Source organism: Anguilla rostrata, chromosome 11, assembly GCF_018555375.3.
Source record: "Anguilla rostrata isolate EN2019 chromosome 11, ASM1855537v3, whole genome shotgun sequence".
Taxonomy (NCBI): domain Eukaryota; kingdom Metazoa; phylum Chordata; class Actinopteri; order Anguilliformes; family Anguillidae; genus Anguilla; species Anguilla rostrata.
Window position 1 is genome coordinate 16,118,992 of NC_057943.1, and position 19,323 is coordinate 16,138,314.

The 19,323-nt window shown below is 37.3% G+C and overlaps 1 protein-coding gene across 4 annotated transcripts in view; it reads left to right on the forward strand.

Annotated features, from left to right (window-relative positions):
* The window catches only part of bsna (bassoon presynaptic cytomatrix protein a), a 133,253-nt gene extending 115,277 nt beyond the window's left edge, over positions 1-17,976 (forward strand). For 2 of the 4 annotated variants that reach the window (XM_064298250.1, XM_064298247.1), the window contains exons 9-14: positions 322-453; positions 781-836; positions 1,623-1,735; positions 1,958-2,067; positions 9,011-9,111; positions 11,785-17,976. In XM_064298250.1, coding sequence (XP_064154320.1) covers positions 322-453; positions 781-821 — 173 coding nt within the window. In that variant the 3' untranslated portion in view covers positions 822-836; positions 1,623-1,735; positions 1,958-2,067; positions 9,011-9,111; positions 11,785-17,976. Of the gene's footprint in view, positions 1-321; positions 454-780; positions 837-1,622; positions 1,736-1,957; positions 2,072-9,010; positions 9,112-11,784 lie in introns of all 4 variants that reach the window. The other 2 variants (XM_064298248.1, XM_064298249.1) reach the window with 2 other exon arrangements.
* Positions 17,977-19,323: the final 1,347 nt, after the last annotated feature.

Consider the following 19,323-nt stretch of genomic DNA (forward strand, 5'->3'; position numbering starts at 1 on the left):
GGGATTACACTGCATGCCACCAAAAGGTCTTTGTATATGTGTTACAGTGACCGTGGTCATTTATCACCAAAGCTATTGCTTTAACATGACTCACACTTGAGTACTATCAACAAAAATGTGTGGTGGAGCATTTAAATGAGGTGCATTTCTTTTTCCTGAGGAAATTTGTTGCAGGTTAAACATCTATTGATGTTTTTGTTTTATAAAAGTTTGGTGTTTGTTGGAGGCCCCCTTCTCTTCTCAACTGTCAGAAAAGACACACACATCTGCTGGCTGCTAGCTGTTTTCCAGCCCCTTATCGGTCCCATTCCCCCTTCACAGGCTCAAAAGCAGCCCCCAGACCTGGAGGGATCGGGAGCGCAGCAGCGGGACAACCAGCTGCTGAAGGGGAGAGTGTCCTCTCCAAAATCCTGCCAGGAGGTGCGGCCGAACAGGCGGGGAAACTGGGAGAAGGTGAGCCCCGCACGGAAGCGACAGCAGCCAGTGCTGACTTTGCCTGTCTATTGACCATTCGTGCATGTGATAGGCCTGAATATTATGCTATAGTTCCACATAAGCACGGTGCATATTTCACATAAATGTTAAAGAAATTCTGAAAATGCAGTTATAAAAAAAATTATTCAAGAGAAAATGCATACTGTTAAACAAGTATTTCAGTTAGAATCTCTCATTCTTCATTCAGCGAGTGCGGACTCCTGGTCTGAAACATTGTGGTATACACTTCGCTGGTCATGCTGTGAGACTCAGCCATTTATTTGTGTCTGTCTTTCTATCAAATAGCTGTCTCTGCTTTCGGCAAGAAATTCACTTCCTTCTGGTGAGCTGTGGCGCAGAGGGTAAGTATCTCTCTTTAAGTGAAACACGGAGTATCGTGTTAAGTCATTCAACGCTGAGTTGAAGCGAGGAATCGAGCCTGCTTCTCTCATTATTTTTTAATGATTGTACAGGTGTTTTGTTGTTTACTTCACCTTATTTACAGTTTCATCCAGACGTATGCAACAAAAGGATGGATTTATTTAACAGAAATACAAGTTTTAAAGCAGTAACCTGAAATAAAAATGTATGGTTTTAATTCCATCAACAATACTCAAAGCAGAATTTTTTTTTTTTTTTCAAGTAATTCTATGTTATACCAAATGACAAGGATCCTACTTATTCACATACATCCAATCAGTATTTTGTGCATCCTATCTAGACACCTATGTCACTGAGAAGACAATGGACCTCATTCACAAAACTTATACAATCACATTTGATCGTAAACTGTGTGTAAGTACGTTTCCAAGAACATTTCGGCATTCATCATTTTTTTTCTTATCTGTATTTGTTCAGGGCTATTATGCTAATCACATGAACAGGATTGCACAAAATTTACAGCCAGCATTCATCATTACATACACCTGTGATACACACAAAAACAAAGGTCTGCACGTGTCATGAATCCCATATTGGTTTTCCGTAAGAACATTTTAAGAAGAAATGTAAGAATAGTTTAAGAAAGGATTTGTGAACGAGGCCCAATGTCTGTAGCCTTCACTATCTGTGGACATATGGTCTTAATATAAGGGTTTCTAAGTGTCCATTTGGAATGAACCCAGCAGAAAGGGTTTATGTTTTTTCAGGACATTCTGGAGTAGTTGTTGTGAACATCAAGAGGCTCTGTACTGGAAAAACCTATGAACTTTCCCCCAATTATATGTTTTATTTGAGAGAGAGTGGAGCTCTGGGCACACTGGTGAGTATTTCAGCATTTATTTTTAAAGATATTTTATTTACATCTTTTTTTTTTTTTTTTGCGAAACATCCTAATACATGTGAGACATGTACCATCAGTGCATTAGCCATACATAAAAATATGTAAAGACATTGACAACGACTGAGCTGAGAAAGTGCATGACTGTTGTTGAATGAGCGCATTGTCAGAGTGGAGCTGACCTCTTGAATATTTCCTCCTCAGTTCAGCCAAGCAGAACTGGAATCAATGGATGCCTTATCAGAGCTAGAGATCCAAGGCCAGAATACATGATGGACGTGAGACCGTCACTGCTTCAGCAAGCAGGTCATGCTGTGAGTGAGTAGCACAGACACAATCAGCACACTGCAGCAGAGCATTACATTCGAAGCTGCTGTCCAAGGGGCCCTTACGGTTACTAGGGTTACCTTGGAGGTTCTTTGGCTTCATGCACTGCTTGGAATATATTAGGCAATTATGCGGTTTGTTCAGTACTGTACAGTTCAGTAATTAGTATATCTATTCATTGTTTTTTTGTTTTTGTTTTTTATTTGCTCTACAGATAATTCTCTCTCATTCACTCGCACACTGTGACTCTCTGAATCATAAGCAAAATGTTGCCAAATCTCAGAAATAACACTAGAGGTTACAGCCATTGACAAGTGTTCGCTCAGTTTTTGTTTCATATTTGCGTAATACGTGGAACTTGTAAAGCCATATCATATTACCGTGATCTTATATAATTAAAAGGAGAATGCACAGTACTTCAAAGCCCTTGCATACAGTTATGATCCAATACTGTATGGTACAGCTTCAAGCGACATTGCATAGTATTGGTCTATTATTGCTTGTGTTCTTAGCCAACAATGACCTCTGTATTCATAGATGCACAAATGAACAAACAACCATGCACTCACCCTTATTTTCTGTCACATACTCAGGCACACACATGGTATATATTCATTAGCTGCTCCAGCCTCATTAGTCACCTATGCTTCCACATGGGGTTTATTCCTCTATGGCCAAAGGTGCCCCCCCACCCTCCTGAAGCTGAACAATTGGCCTACAGTATGTGCACAAACAGAAGTGCAGGGAACAAGATTAGGGCAACAAGATTAAACTTACTGTTTTGTCTAATACATTGCCTTTGAGCTAAATTTAGTGTGACAATTTTAAACTTGAATTAGGGTAATAAAACAGCAATACACAGTGGTTATTGTGATTGATATGTCTTTGTAAAGTATGCCTGTGCCTGGTTTACAAATGCAACTTAGGGTGCATCTCTAATATTAATGGCAAAAGATGTAATCACATGGCTGATTAGAATGAAAAGGTTCAGGTCGGAACCACCATTATCAGCATCATACTAGAGAGTCAATGAACGTTGACTCTACCTGAACCAATGTCCTTTTTACTGTGTCATTCGAGGGTGAATGCTGAAGTGTTATCACAGACTCATGAAAAACAGAGTTAACCCACTCATCAACACGTCATATCACATGCAGGTCTTTAGAAATGAGTGCCTGAAAAAGAAATTAATATTCTGATCATGAAATGGACACCAGGCAGTAACTGTATACACTGACACATGGCTGAGTGTTGAAGTGTTGGTGTTTGGTGTGTATATCCCCTGGGTCTCTGGCCTCTCCGATACCTCCTCCTAGTAATGATTGCACAGCAACAGCTATCGCTGAATCCTCTGTAGGATCACTTCACAACAACAAATGCCATTAAAACACTTTACACAGCTCTCGCTGGTGCTGATTAATTCTGTCTCAGTCAAGTGGCAGACATAAAATAAAAGAAAGTGACATGTTTAACATTTCATCAGTATGTCAGTGACTTTGAAGCTGTTGATTTATTTCCCAGTGTGTCATGAAGTCTGACTGTAGATTATTAACCTTTCAATATCAAGAATTGTTGTTGGAGTTATTTAAATGCCCACTGAAAGTGTTAGAAATTGCAACTGAAAAATGCAATGCCATCGTTCAATCAGATTTTCATTCAGTGTTTCTATTAATATTACAGTAAAATGAACTGATTCTGTCAAACCCATCAATGCTGGATGATTGTCGCCTTCTGAAAACTACAACAAAAAAAAAAAGCTTTGCATCACATATTTTGTATTGGGGACTTCCAACATTCAAAGTGATGTAATGATCACATCAGCAATGTAGTATGGCACAGCCAGCTTGTTCTATATACACTGTTTATGTCCCAAGATGCTGTACTGCAGTACACAGGAGTTGATGTCCTCTTCAAGGTCAGAACAAACAAAGCGAGGAGTGAAAAGGAAAAGAGAAGAAGAGGAGAGAGAGAGAGAGAGAGAGAGAGAGAGAGAGAGAGAGAGAGAGAGAAATGTGGGGTGTCTTGTTTCATGGATATAAGCTCATCAGGGACCTCTTGACGAAGGTGCAATGCGCTGATAGGTGGAACAGGCATCAATCATTTTCCCAGCATTCCCCCTGTTCAGTTTTCATAGTGTGACTCAATGAGTGCTCTTTGGTAGAATGTAAATTTGAGAAGGTAAAATGGAAACAGGATCATGTTTTTGATGACAAAGATAAATCACTCCAAGATCTGCTTGTTTAATGGGAATAGCAACCATCGTTGAGACGGGCAAAAAAGTCATATACAACTGGGGCACAGTACTCAATGCATTATTTATATACATCAATTATTCTCTTTGCCTTCGTAGCATCTTGGCTTAGCCATTGCTGAGGATGGCCTGCTGTTTACAGTTTAGACCTATCAGTGGTCTGCACATTCTGCAGGCCAATGATATAGCAGATATTTATTGGAGTGATTAAAGCAAAGAGCCCTGCTCATTACTAGAACAAAATGTTCCACCCCCGGATTATATACACCTCAAAGGTGGATATTAATTTGTGCGTGTGACAGTTCTCCTCCTTTGGCTAAGATTACAGGTTGAAAGGCACAAGGTCAGCGGGCTAGCAGGCAGAATGATTTACTCTTGCACTCCAGGCAGGTTAATCCAGCTGGGTTAGCCAGTGTATCTATTCTTGGCAAGTGTATCAGTAGGCTACCAGAGCATTTACACCCTGCTGTGTGCACACAGTCAGGCTCATTAGAGTTTTTTTCCCACTGAAGACTATTCTGCTCTTAATAAAAAGCCAATTTCTTTTATATTACTTACAAATTAGTGATAACATTTTGATATGATTATAGAGAACAGGACAAGCGAGTTATTTTATGCCACAATCCTTAGCATACAATGGGCTGAAGACATACTAGTGTCGTTTACACGAAGTTTCTGCCCTGCCAGAACCTGACAGAAAAATGACATTGCAATTCACGGGCTAGTAAAAAGTAGTCACTAGCTTTCAAATAGTGCATTCGAGGATTGCACATATTTCAGCTACAATGCTACTTCTGTCAGGTTCAGGCAGCACAGAAGACTCAGGGGGATAATAATAATAATAATAATAATAATAATAATAATAATAATTTGTGAAGTGAAAAGAGATCCAAGTGAAGTGAAAAGAGATCCAAATGAAGAAACCTGAAAATATGTAGAACTGAAGTGTATACGGCAAAATACACTACATGGTCAAAGTATGTGGACACCTGACCCAACATCTCATCCAAAATTATGTGCATTAATATGGAGTTTGTCAACCCTTTGTTGCTATAACAACCTCCACTCTTCTGGGATTGCTTTAAACTAGATGTTGAAGTATTGCTGCAGGGATTTTCTATTTTTACATTTCTATATGTAACCTGGAATGTGATTGTATGCTGTAGCATTAAGATTTGCCTTCACTGAAACTAAGGGACCTAGCCCAAACCATGAAAAACAGCCGCAGACCAAGGGGTGTCCAGATACTTTTGGTCATATAGTGTATGTGCTCTTCTCAGTAATTGCTATGTTATCTCTTCTGCAGCCCCTGATCCAGGTTCAGTATTGCAGTGATGACTTAAGGCTGTTGCCAGGGCTGAAGCTCAGCTCCCTACAGGCTCTGTTCAATCCCACTGAGATTCACTGTGACTGAATATATAAACACACCATGACTTGGTGTGTGGTGTTTTGTAAAGCCTTTAGGTAAAGTGATTTGTGTGTGAGCATTGAGGAGATACGCCATTCTGATAACTGCCCTACATTATTACTACACATAATTACTGTGTTATATTTACTGATACAATGTACCAACATCCATTGTCAGCTCTGACCACAGTCGTGTACTGTATGTAAAATAATATTAGTATCAGAAGTAATTAGTGATGACATTAGTGAGTAATTGGTGCAATTAGTGATGACATTAATCAGCTCTCTCTGTTGTGACCGACAAATTTCATCACAACACCTAAGTTTGACAAAACCTTATACTTCCTTTGAAAAGGCAGTTGAGTATTCTCACCTGTGTCAATTAGAATTTTTGGCAGCAGAGTATATGATGGAAGGTATACTATTTTATGCTGCACAGAGGAAAGTGATTAAATCCTTTGGGCAACATATGACAGGATAGACAATGTGCAACAGAGTTGTGTCCTGTCCACTGCTTCTTGGCATCTTAATGTACCATGGCTTTGAAAATATAATTTTAGTCAACAGAGTGCTGCTCTCAGTGAAACTTAACATAAACCCATACCAAATCTGTGCACAAACACTGCCAAGATAATTATTCCCTTTTGGCTAAATTCAGCATTTGCAGAGCACTTTGCATTGTTATGCAATTACACAGGGGACAGTTACTGAGAGCAGTCACAGGCATATTCACACACCCACACTGTCCATTAGGCATTATATTCTCACCCCTCCTGATCCACACTGAAAAATTTCAATTGAGAGCCAGAAAGAGTGAGAGAGTGAGATGGAGTGTGAGTGAGTGACTTTCAGAAGTTGTTTTCAGAAAATTTGTCATCTGTACAAATAAATTAACTAAAAACATACTAATTGAATAAGACTATAATAATACAATTAAAACATTTGATAGCTAATGTTTTGTTTTTCATTTTAATAATAATGGTGTTTTTATATAGTACATTTCACACTAAATTCTGCCAGGGTACTGAGTGGTTAAAAGCAAGGGGCAAATTCAAAGGAAATATACAATTCAATCAATTATATACATTTATATAAAAGCACCATCAAGCTCGTGTTTAAGCTGGGGTTTTTACAGAAGCCATTATTTCTAATCTTGGCTGAAAGAGATCCACAAAAGGGGAGTATAACAATAAAAATATCACAGTCCATCTGACTTGTGGCAATACCGGAGTACAGCCATAAAATGTATGTGTATGATGTGTGCCATGTAAACATCCATGTAAACCTCAGCCTATTTGTTACGTAACATCCTGACATGACAGTACATGCATTTGCATATTTTGTCCAAGCTCATTTGAAAGCAAACTGGTTTAGCCTTGGAAGTCCTGAAATGTATACCAGAGAGAGGCTAAAGGACATGATAAACTGGATGGGACTCTATTATTTTATCCAACCTGCCAATTACATTATTCAAATACAATGCTGAAATGGACTGTCAATTTGTGTCAGTTTTAAATAGCCTTTGAATAGAATCTGAACATAATTCAAAGCAAAACTTTATTTGAAAACCACAACTTTAGTTTTTTTTAGAAGTATATTCAAATTATTGGGGAATGATTGCTGTGATTATACAGTATAACTGCCTCTGTCATTGTTGATTGCTATTTATTCTACTATTGTGCCATCTAGTGTCCCCATGCAGGAATTATTTGAAACTCCAAATGCCTGTAGGTTTATCCGCTTCACTAATGAGATGAGGCTGTCAAGTTCAACGCTCTTTCTTACATAATTCACAGTTGCTTAGACCTTGGACCCAAATAACAATCTGCCATCGATCTGTATTTCTGCTAAACTTTTTTTCAATGTCCAAAATTGCATTGGATTTAATATTTATTTATTTAATATGAATGAAGAATTATGTTGAATATATTAAATAAGTGCAATTTCTTTATGATCATTTATTGACGCTGTTGAAAATGAGCATTACATATCCAAAAGACACCTGCCTCTTTTATGTTTGTTAAAAATATACATATATTTCCTTTCTCAAGGATCAAACAAGGATGCCTGTTCATTGGTATCATTCCTGTGACCCTTGGGTCCAAATTTCAATGCTCTGCTAAATGAAATGATCCACATATTAGGGGGACCCTGCTGTAGCTTGCATCAGAGCAGGTGGGAAAGACGCCTGTCTGGATCAGTCCCCGGCAGCACAACCTTATCCCATAAAGACATGTGTCAGTTTCCTTTGCAGAGGAGGCCAGTGATTTGTTGTTGGTTTTGGTTAAAGAATTTCCCCCAGAGGTGATAGCACAGAAATGGATGAGGAATAACCCCCTCAAATAAAAAAAGAATAGGTGAATCAGTGGCATCTTTTTCCTTTTTAAGTATCACATGCAGTTCTGCCATGCTAGGACATGGGCCACAAGTGAGATTGCCATTCTGCTCAAAGTCTGAAATGTTCAATATGATTGTAAAACATTTCAGCCAGGATATTTATGGCGATTGTAATATTCCTTAAATGGAGAAGGCAGACACACACGTGTGTGTGTGTGTGTGTGTTCAATTGGCATATTCCATTTGAGCAACCCAATTAATGTGCAGAAAGCCTTTTTGATTCTAAGCCAGTCCTCTCAAACACCAGGGCTGCAGTGTTTGCAGTTTTTTTTTTCCCTTTCAGTCTGTAGTCAATTTAGGCCTTGGAAAAAAAGGTGTGCAGACCCTTTAGCAAATCAATGACTTAAATTATAAGCCCTTAAGTGCAGGAACACACAGAAAACCAGCAGACACGGCAGCCCACAAAGATGTGATTTTCAGATTCCTGCCCTAACCCCTCAGAATCCAGCCCTCAGATATAATTACAAAATTGATCATTTCCAGTGTGTTGGCATTTACCTTCTGAGAATAGTAATTTACAATATGTGAGGTGACACCATGTCAAATATAATGCTGCAGGTGATCTTGTAATTCTGTATGATATGCTTTCTAACCTCTGATACACCCTGGCAGGTGACCAGATCACCTTAACTGCATCTCTGTTACCATGGTTATGAAGCCAAAAAAGGGTGCTGTTTTCCAGGCAGTTCCTCTAAAGAGGGTTGAGAAAATCTCAAAAAACATTTTTTTACAAGCGCTCATTACAAGCTTTGGTCTCCGACTTGTTTCTAATCAACTTTCACTTGCACTGTCCCAACAGACTGCTCTCCTCTATCAGTGTCTGTTCTTTTTTCTTTTTTTCCAATTCTATTTATTAATTTATTTATTTATTCCAGGACTGGAATAAAGAGGCAAATCTCTGGACTAAATATCATCATTCAACATAAACCTCTCCCTTTCTTCACGCCTGCCAGTGGATCAAACATAGCATGTTTTGGTGAGCTTCTAATTTCGTCTTTGAACCTCAAAGGTTTTTTGGTGATGAAAGCTTGCTGTATATATATTTTTTTAAATCAGCATTCAAAACCATTCAACCCACACAGAAGACCAACAGGTGGAGAAAATGTATCTAGCTACCCTGCTGTTCCCAGGATGGTGAATCACCGACATGAAATTAATATGAAAATGTTCAAAAGGAGTAGTTACAGCAACCTGCAGGTGTCACAGATGCTAATAGTCAAGTGATTCACACCTGTGGGCCCTGTGAGTTAGTATGCTGTCTGAACATATTGCTTTAATTTAACAGCAAAGTGCTGTGGTAGAACCCAAACCAGAAACCCTGTGACTCTAGGGGGGCTTTGTCTCATAGGTAATGTAGAGTAATTGCTGAGGTCCTGGTACTGCTGTGCGTGAGATTACCCAGGGATACGGTACTGCTGTCCAGGCCGGGGGCTGGGAGTGGGAGCTGGAGGCGGGCAGGCCGGAGATTCCACTCTGTGTTTCACTTGTAATTTGTTTCTCCTAACAGGAAGCAGACACCAGAAATAAAAAATAATAAAACATTTTTTTTTTTTTTTACTTGGAGCCACACCACACCAACATTGTGGATTTAATGTGAATTTAAATTATACTATTGAAATAACAAATTTTGTGAAATTTCAAGCTATCACAAAGAGTTCTCACTTTTGTGTCTTGAAACAAAAGATTGGGAGCTTGTTGAGAGAAATAGTGTTCGGAGCGTGCTGGCTTTTAAACATCAGAAAGCATGTTCCCAGCTGACATGAAACACCAGATTCATTGTGTGGGAGCCATAGATGGAGGAGCCAAATTTTCATATGTGCCAACTTGCATTACCTTGGAACTACTAACGTCTTCACTGCAAAAAACTAAAAAAAAAGTCAATCTTACCAAGTATTTTAGTCTTATATTTCAACTTAAAGGCATACTATGCAGGATTTCTTTCCTTGCTATGCTCCAGTGTTTACATTCAAAAGCATTTCCTCCTCTATTATCAACTCAGCCTACACCCCCAGGATGAAAAAACTCATGCACACATAAAACAACTAGCCTAGATATTTTGCTCTGTGTTAGTAGCTTTATATGAGCCAACAGAAGTGGATTGGAATCTTATTCTCTAGCCTTAAGTTGTTCCTTTGTAAAGTATCGGACCCACAGCAAATCCTTGGGCAATCATGGCCAGCCAGCTAGTGTTGCCAAGAATAACTGAATTTTGTTAGATAATAACAGCAGCTACCTAATGTTACTGGAAACTGACCAGCCACTTGGTTAGTGTTAGGTTAGCCAACACAGTGACCCTACTGTGTATCTCTCCATCACTAACACAGCTGAAAACACACCACTGTAGCCAGTCCATACACCTTGCCACTTCTTCTCCTTCTTCTTATATTGGCCACATGCTTTGCAGATACAGCTCACAAAGAAAAAGTTGTCACACCCCGAAATGTCCTGAACACTTTTTAGAATAACAAGTACAGGCAGACAAGCAAGGACTGGGCAGTGTAGACAGACACAGATTGCCAGTGAATCATACTAATGGCTCTAATATTCTCAAGATGAAAATCCTGCATAGTATGCCTTTAAAATGTTTAGATTACTTTTTTTGCTAAATAATACAAAAATATTGACTTAAAAAGTAACTTTGAGAATGAGAAAAAAAAGATTTGAAGTCTCTTTATAAGACTAAAACAATTGTTTAGACAGACTTTTTGACTGGACCGCAACAGCGGGGCCAGCCCTACAAACGCAAATGTCTGTGACTGAGTGACTGAGTGAGTGATGAATTTACACCATTGGTCGGCCAGATGAAGTGTATTAGGTCCAGCCATATACTAGGTTTTGACCTGGTCTTGTTTGCAGTGTGTTTAAACAGAACTGTTTCATGATCATTTATTTTATTTTATTTTTATTGAGTGAGGTTTATATTTCACATATGCATGCTATTTTCCAGGGTAAAATAAAACAGTTTTGCATTCTTAAAATTTTTAAAACAGTTTTTCGGTCATTTTAATCTGAATATCCTACATATGTTGTGTGGCTTTAGTTGTATTTTATCCAGCATATCTCTATTAGGGGTTGTAAGTGATATTTTAAGTGATGTTGTAAGATGTACTGTATACATATTTTGTGAGGTTTTGTAAGTGCTCATTTTATTAATTGATTTAGCAATTTAATGATTCCTTTGACGTTATCATTGGAGGCAGCTTTGCTTTTCAGAGTTTACATTTTAATTCTTGAGCTGATACAATAACATTTTAGAAAAGAAAATATCAGACCAGCCCTCCCCCTTTATAAAAACAGTACCAATAAAAAAATAATGACAGTTGGTAGACATAACCTCATGTTCTGTACTGTACCACATGCACTGTAACTATTCCTGTCTTCCTGTAAATCAGACTTCCTGTAAAAACCTTCAGCACTCTCCATAGTACTTATGAGCTACAGTTTCTGTAGGTTCTCATTCCAACCAGGTTTGGTTAAAACATGTAAATTGTACATTTGTGCATATTATGGAAATAATGAACAGTTTTTAACGCATGGTACTATTGTAGATGTGTCTTGTTGATATAATTTATACTGCACCAGTAAATATGCCTTTGACATGTTGACATGTTGTACAACTTTCAATTATATTCATACACTTTTTTTCCAGATTGGCCATGAGGACCATTTACACACTGGTGTGGATATACCCTCACAATTGAAAACCCCTGGTCCATATGAGAGAGGATTATACATGTATTGTTGAGCTGACCAGCGCATTGACCATCTCCCCAGCTAAGTTCAGAGACCCTGACCCTTAACCCCTAGATGGTTATGGATAGCCCAGAAGACATGCATCTGAAGGTGAAACCTGCTCTGAAAAACCAGTCTCTGATGCCCTAGTCAGGCAGCTCGCTCAAACAGCCAGTTGGAGTTACAAAAAAGGAATGAGGCAAGCACTTGGATGCTGAAAATGCAGAGTGTTTTGTGAATCCTCCATCCAAATGGAATCTAATCTGCCAGTCTGTTTGGCTTTTCTTGCTATGTGGCGATACCTCACTGGAAGCACATAACAACCTGAGAGAAGGGACTCAGCAGATCAGGATCCTTGATTCCAAATGCATGTGCTCAGATGACTAACCACAATCTCTTCTTATTCTGGGAAAAGTTTAAAAGAAAAAAAGAAGCTTCATAGGTTTTTCTTGTACTAAAAGACCTTTTCATTTTTAGTTGAGGGCATTTAGGAGGGAGAAAAGAAATGAAGATTTAAAAATGATAACAAAAATATCTATTATATGCTCTCTTTTTATTATCTTTACATTCCAGTATGGAAATTCCCCTTTTTTTGAATGCAGAACTGTTTTTGTGTCCAGAAGCGTAATGTGGATTTAGGATTTGGAGTGCATGTAACTTTATTTCCAAGACCTAACACTGTTCATCATGTAAATCAAGGAGGCCATAAGACCGTGGAGGTGAAAATATGTATGAAGGAATAAAAAAATAAAAAATATGGCCACGCAACTGAGGACTTACTCGTCTGAAAACAGAAGAAGACAGAATGCAGCATGGCCAGATTTTTCTATTAGCCATTACTAAGCCATTACAAAATCATTCCAAAACCTTGGGCTTTTAGTGTTTCTAATTTTCTTATATTACCTTTTTTTGTCTTATTTATGCATTTATTTTCTATGTTTGCCTGATTTTCTTTCACAAATGAAACACCACGCCTTAATCGTTATGTTTTTTTATACCACCTTTATTTTTATTTTTCTAATCCATATTATTTCAACTTCATTTTTTTGTACAAGGTATACCATATGCATATTATTATTTCACCAGGAATACAAATATTATTTCTTTATATTTTTGTTTAATAATTTGTTTAATAATTATTTTATTATTTGTTTTACCATTGTCTTCATGCACATTATTATCATCATTTAATTTATTAGCAACATTTATATTTTCCTTAAAAGAAGCAATAGCATGCAGAAGGCAGTCAGTCAAGAGCACAATTGGGCATTGTTTTGGAATAAGGGGCCAGGAATGTGTTGCCTCTGTCATTAACTGAACTGTGCAAAGTCCTACTACTGCCCTGAAGGGCATGCTCCATCCACAGGCCCTATCCTGACACACTGCAACAAAACAGAGAGGTACTGAATATGGCGGGTCGTTTTGATTTTTATGTTGCTATACAGCTTTTCAGGATTTTCGAAACAAAACTACCAATGCAAAATTTTCAAGTGAAAGAAATATTCTACTGAAAGGAGGGTGAGAACAAAAAAAAACCACAACGAATAAAGAGAGAACTAGGCTAGACCATATAGGTAAATAGTCTTTATTTGTAGAAGAAAATATATCCTTGAACTGTATACATTATTTTAATGAACCTAGTCTTCCTTTGTGTAAGACATGTCAATATTGGTTTATTATTTTAACGAAAAACAAAGTTTTCTGGAAATTATATTTTTAAAACTAATTTGCGAGGGGTTGTTGGGTAGCTTATCCTGTTAAGGCACTGTTAAAGAGCATGGTTGGTCTGATGTCATATCTGGACTGTACCAGGGCTGTAGTGTCACCCAGCAAGATGAATATGGTTGTCTGGGATGATTGTGTCTCTTGACTCAAATAGTAACCCCCCCTCATGTCAGTTGTGCACCCACAGTCTGCCTGTACACACTGCTTGTCTTCCTGCGACTCATGTCTGTATATGGTCAACTTTTGAACTGCAGTGTGAAAAGAAGCAACATCTTGACATCACATTTCGGATGAAAGCATGTGATTGTCTGCACTCTCTTGAATCGATAGCAGATGTTGCGATGCACATGGCTGGAAAAAACAATTGGACAAGGGATAAAAAATCATCAAATAAAATGAAATTTCTAAAGTAAAATGACAGTGAGTCGCAAAAATCACTATTTCAGTTATATTTGGAGCTAAGCACAATACTGAACGTATGCCATTCCTGGAATGAGAGCTGAAGTCCTTGTGATTGCTCAGGAGTGGCAGTGGCACAGAATAAATTATTTCAATTGCAGAAATCACAGAAATCTCTCAGGTCAGGTTAATTCCTGCTGTATTGTTGCAGTGTTGTGGATATCCTGCCCGGCGTTCCCTAAATCTGATGTATATTGTCTATCTGTGATTGCTGAGAATTTAGCATGCTCTGGCAAAACCTCATGTCACCAGTGTATTGTTGTGTTTCCTTTGTGTGTGCTTCCAATCATCCAAAAACAAAACAAAACGAAGTCGAAATTGGGTGGATGAAATAAATTTTCCATTTCAAATGTTCTATGCAATGATTCATATTTGAAAAGATAAAGAGAAAAAAAAATTAATACCACAGTTAATGTAATGTCTAAAAAATAATACTGCAAAATTGTGTTCCCGATTAATGAAAATGGATAGACTCATTTGTATTTAGCTACTTGTATGTATGGAATTGAATTATTGAATTTGATTTCTTCTCTTAGTGGCATGTTCAAGCCCCCATCACTCCCTAATGTGGGACCCATTGCCAAAGGGTTAACTATGTAGACTGTCATAAATGTCCTTCATCTTGTAGCTTCAAGCATGGGTTGCTAGGTACAGTAAGACTTCTTGCACGCCCTCATTCAGTTTGTGTTTGCAGGGTAATTTGTGCTCTCCGGTACTTGGCTGCCAGTTTATGCACTTGTTATTCAATGAAAAAACTTGAGCTGCTGAAGACATTACAGGGAAATAAGAATTATAAAAGCCAACCAACCATTATAATTACTCATCAAAATGTAACAAAGCTAATATTTTCATAATTAGCCATACTTCTTTGAACAATCTTTGGGCAATTTCCACAATATATCCCTCACATACTTCTGCATCCTCTATTACAGTAGAGGAAGTGTTTTATCTCCCAGTCATGTGTCATATACCACACATAAACATTTGGGATGTGAGTGAAATTGTGCTTGTTGGTACTGCTTTGATTTTGTATGGCCTAATAGGATTCTCCTAGACTTACATACAGGATCTACCATTTGGCTAAGGCTATATTATATCCCTGTAAGTCTGAACAATAACAATGTTACATTTTTGTTATCTGGTGAGAAAAAAAATCATTTAATGCAATCATTGGAAAGTAACCTTGTGTTAGTGTTCACAGAGTGTTGAAATGGAATGTTGATCACAGTTTGAAAATTAAATCAGTACCAGAAACCCCCATCATTTCACATATGTTTGATGAGTGAATGCACTCCATAACAGAAATTCTGTTGTTCAGAAAAGTACATTAATCAAGCCAGCAAATGTGTTTTATGTAGTCTTTAGCTGCTATTTGTTTCTCTTGTTAAATAGCAAGGGTATATTTATTTGTATTCACAGTCATTAGCATTGGAAAAAAAATTATTTGAGCAGCCACATATAGTAAAGTATGAATTTCAAATGCTGATGCCTTGGAATTGATATCCCTTATGTTTAAACCAGTAATCTTATTCACAATGCTATGTTTGCCTTCAAAGCCTCATTTACATGTGATTTCTATTAATATTGTTACCGAGTTTTGTACCATATATTTGGCATATTTTTATACAGCAACTGTACAACAGCATCAATACATCACTATTATTTCTGTTAAAGCAAAGATAAATGTTGCAATACAAAATGTATTCTCTTTAGCTGAACCTCAGAAATACAAAAAACTGATTGAATGTTACGTATAGTCAAGGTTTATCCCCAACCTTTTGGCAAAACAGCCAAATCTACCAATTCACCTCCTGGATAGTATGACGTCCCTCTGAGATCAGTGCTTAAATACATGTATTTAATTATAGGCAGGGGCTACCTTTAGAATTTGCAAGTCTGGTATGTTTTGAATCTGAACGTACCACCAACTGGTTTCAGGATGGAACATTGATCATAAGATTACTGAATTAGTTTTCCAAGACACATTTTCCATGTGTAATTTCCGTTTTTGTGTTCTTACTGCATAACCTTATCTATCTCTGGGTTAGTACTGTACATACCCTAGAGTTTCCATTCAATGTGACTATGCAATCTTTAAGTGAATGTGGAGGAAAACATCCATCGTGAAGTAAAACATCCATCATGTCTGAGAGATAATACATTTGGTTTGACAGAGTACATTCTTCATTCAAAAAATAAAATGACTGCTGATGTGACTTGGATGACCGTTGTTTAACAAAGGTGTTCAAAGAAGGAATACAAATGTGCAATTTCCATTAAGTGGGTTTGTTATGAATCCCCTGCATTATTATAGTCTTGTACAGAAAGTACATACAAGACCAATCACTTATTTGTAATGTGAACATCCCTTACCTCATAATTCATCCTGTATTGCTAACACTATTTTCTATATGTAGACATCTATATAAAGAGGAAGATATTTTTAAGATATAAATCAATAGTATAACTATATATGTATATTTAAAATTAATAAAATAAAGTCTATGTGGTACAGTAGTGTATCTCTATGGAAATAAATATATACAGGAAGAAAAGATATTTTATTTATGTGGCTGTGCAATATACAATTCTTGCCCCACAGAATGTGCAAACTGGTGACTTTTGCACCTTTATAGTCTATAAGTTCAAGCAGGAAATGTCTGGTCTGGCTTGTCAACAGCCCCAGGTCTGTCAGCACAGGAAACTAAACAGATGTGCAGGTTACCTCAGGAGGTGATATCATAGTCCATAGATGGCCACTCAGCCAATAAAAACCCTTGACACTTATAACATATGAGATGGGAAATGGAATTCTGAAAACAAAAACAATATTAATCACCTGTGATACAAATCAATGTTTTGTCTGAAGGACAATTGTATTGTCATTTTGCCTCAGGAAAGCACATTTTAAAAATCCACCACAGCAGGTTGACAGGATTTTATGCATTATAGTAAGGGCTTTATAACAAACTGGTTAATTATGAAAGCCATTTGATCATTTTCCCATTCAGTCCTACATCTATTTTGGATTGTATGGGTTTTTGATGACAGCATTTGTCGAGATACGCACCCGTGTCTTTATATGCCAACCAAATATGTGCTTTTAATTAGCATATTCACTGTCTGAACTGTGACAATTACCTTTCCCTGTTGCTTGCTCTGGGGTGGTTATGCATACTGAATCACAGATAAAGGTGAAGATACAGATAAAAGCAATGCCTACAAATATTGTTCCTCACATAGACCACCGTCAGGGAACCATATTATCTTTCCACTTAATAACAAGTGCATGACCAAAAGCAGCCGCCAGCTCTTCAGCCCTTTATTGAGAATGACAGGCAGCCATCTTCACTGTAAATAACAAATATGACTGAAAAAAATCTGTACAGTGTGTAAATCTCAATTGTAAAATGATCACCGGCATGGGGAGTCTTATGTGTCGCACAGTGGCTGACCTGCCAATTTGTGCTTTTGTGAATAAAATAAATCAACGAAAAGCAGCATTGTGTATGTGGCTGGCTTGTACGGACTGTTGAAAACAAATTGTATTCAGAAACATACTGGTCTGTGTAGAGTTTCTATACATGTTGTGTTTGTAAAATGAGAAAACGTCCTTCAAAAAAGTAATCCTGGCTTCCATGTAATTTCTGGAATGGTTGGAGGTGGATGTAGATCTGTAAAAAAATAATAATAATACAAATAAAACGCAACAAAAAAATTAAAAACCTTGACAATTAAAAAAGTGCATTCACAGTTGTAAGTGCAATGAGCTGAACTTCATGTATCCATTGTAAAACCTTGTGTATGTTTCAGTGTATTCCTGTTAACAGTTGTAGTAAACTTGGTGCATCATGTCATGTAATGTGATAAATTATGACCTGACAAGACATTTCCATCAGGAAAAGAATAAAGAAAATTAAACATATTGTCCTCTTCCCTAAATGATTTTTCTTCAGCAGTAAACATGATCTTGTCCCATGAAGCATGCAAGGTACCATTTTTGCAACATGTTCTGTAATAGCAAAAACTACATTATGGTTATAGAAATTCATGTGAACATGTGCTTTTGCAATGTGGTTCATACTGACATCCCACAACAAATCAATTAAATCTTTGTGATTTATTCTGTTTCCATGTTCCTATTCTAGATTGATTATATGTATGAACTAGTTACATAGTAACAGCCTCACAGAAGTTTGGGGATGCACAGCAGAATGCATAGGGGAAAATAGACAAGTAATTTGTGTTTTTGTGATCCATGACATATACAGTGTCGTGAAAATGTATTTTCCCCCTTCCTGATTTTTTCTATTATTGCATATTTGTCACTCTGAATGGTTCCAGATCTTTAGACAAATTTTAATATTAGGCACAGGGATAGGGGAACCGAGTAAACACAAGTCTTTAAAAAAAAAAAAAAATTATTTAATAAAGAAAAGTTATCAAACACCCATATCACCTGTGTGAAAAAGTAATTGCCACTTTAGTTATTTAATCAACCAATTAACCACATTTAATTTATAATAGTTCAGCTGATGAAAGACATTCCATTGAACTACCTGTTGAATCTATGCCTCACTCATATTCTCTCCAGAGTAGTTCACCACAGAAGTTTCAACAAGCACACTTTTGCCACAGTCGAAAGAAACAGTAAAAGAAAACTACATCTATCAAGAAGAAAACACAATGCTTGTCTCACATTTGAAAAAAAAAGCTCCTGGAGGATTCCCAAGCCTTTTGGGATAATGTTTTATGAACAGATGAGTCAAAAGTGGACTTTTTGGATGACACGATGATGATAATTCTCATTATGTCTGGCATAAAGCATATACAGCATTTCACAGTGAAAAAATCATACCAGCAGTCAAACATCATGGTGGTAGCGTCATGGTGTGGGGATGCTTTGCTGCCTTGGGACCTGGACGACTTGCCATTATTGAAGGAACCATTAATTCTGCTCTGTACCAGAAAATTCTTAAGGAGAATGTCTGGTCATCTGTAGCTGAAGCTAAAGCGTAATTCGGTTATGCAGCATGATCCAAAACACAAAAGCAGGCCTGTATCTGAGTGGCTGAAAAGACAAAATAAAAATGTAAGTTTTGGAGTGACTTGAATCCAATATAGATGCCGCTGCAGATCCTGAAACAAGCAGTTCACATTCTAAAACCTACCAGTTTGTCTGAATGCAAGTAGTTCTGCAAAGAAAAGTAGAGTAAAATTCCTCCACAGCAATGTGAAAGACTTAGATCAAATTATAGTAGGCTAAGTGTTT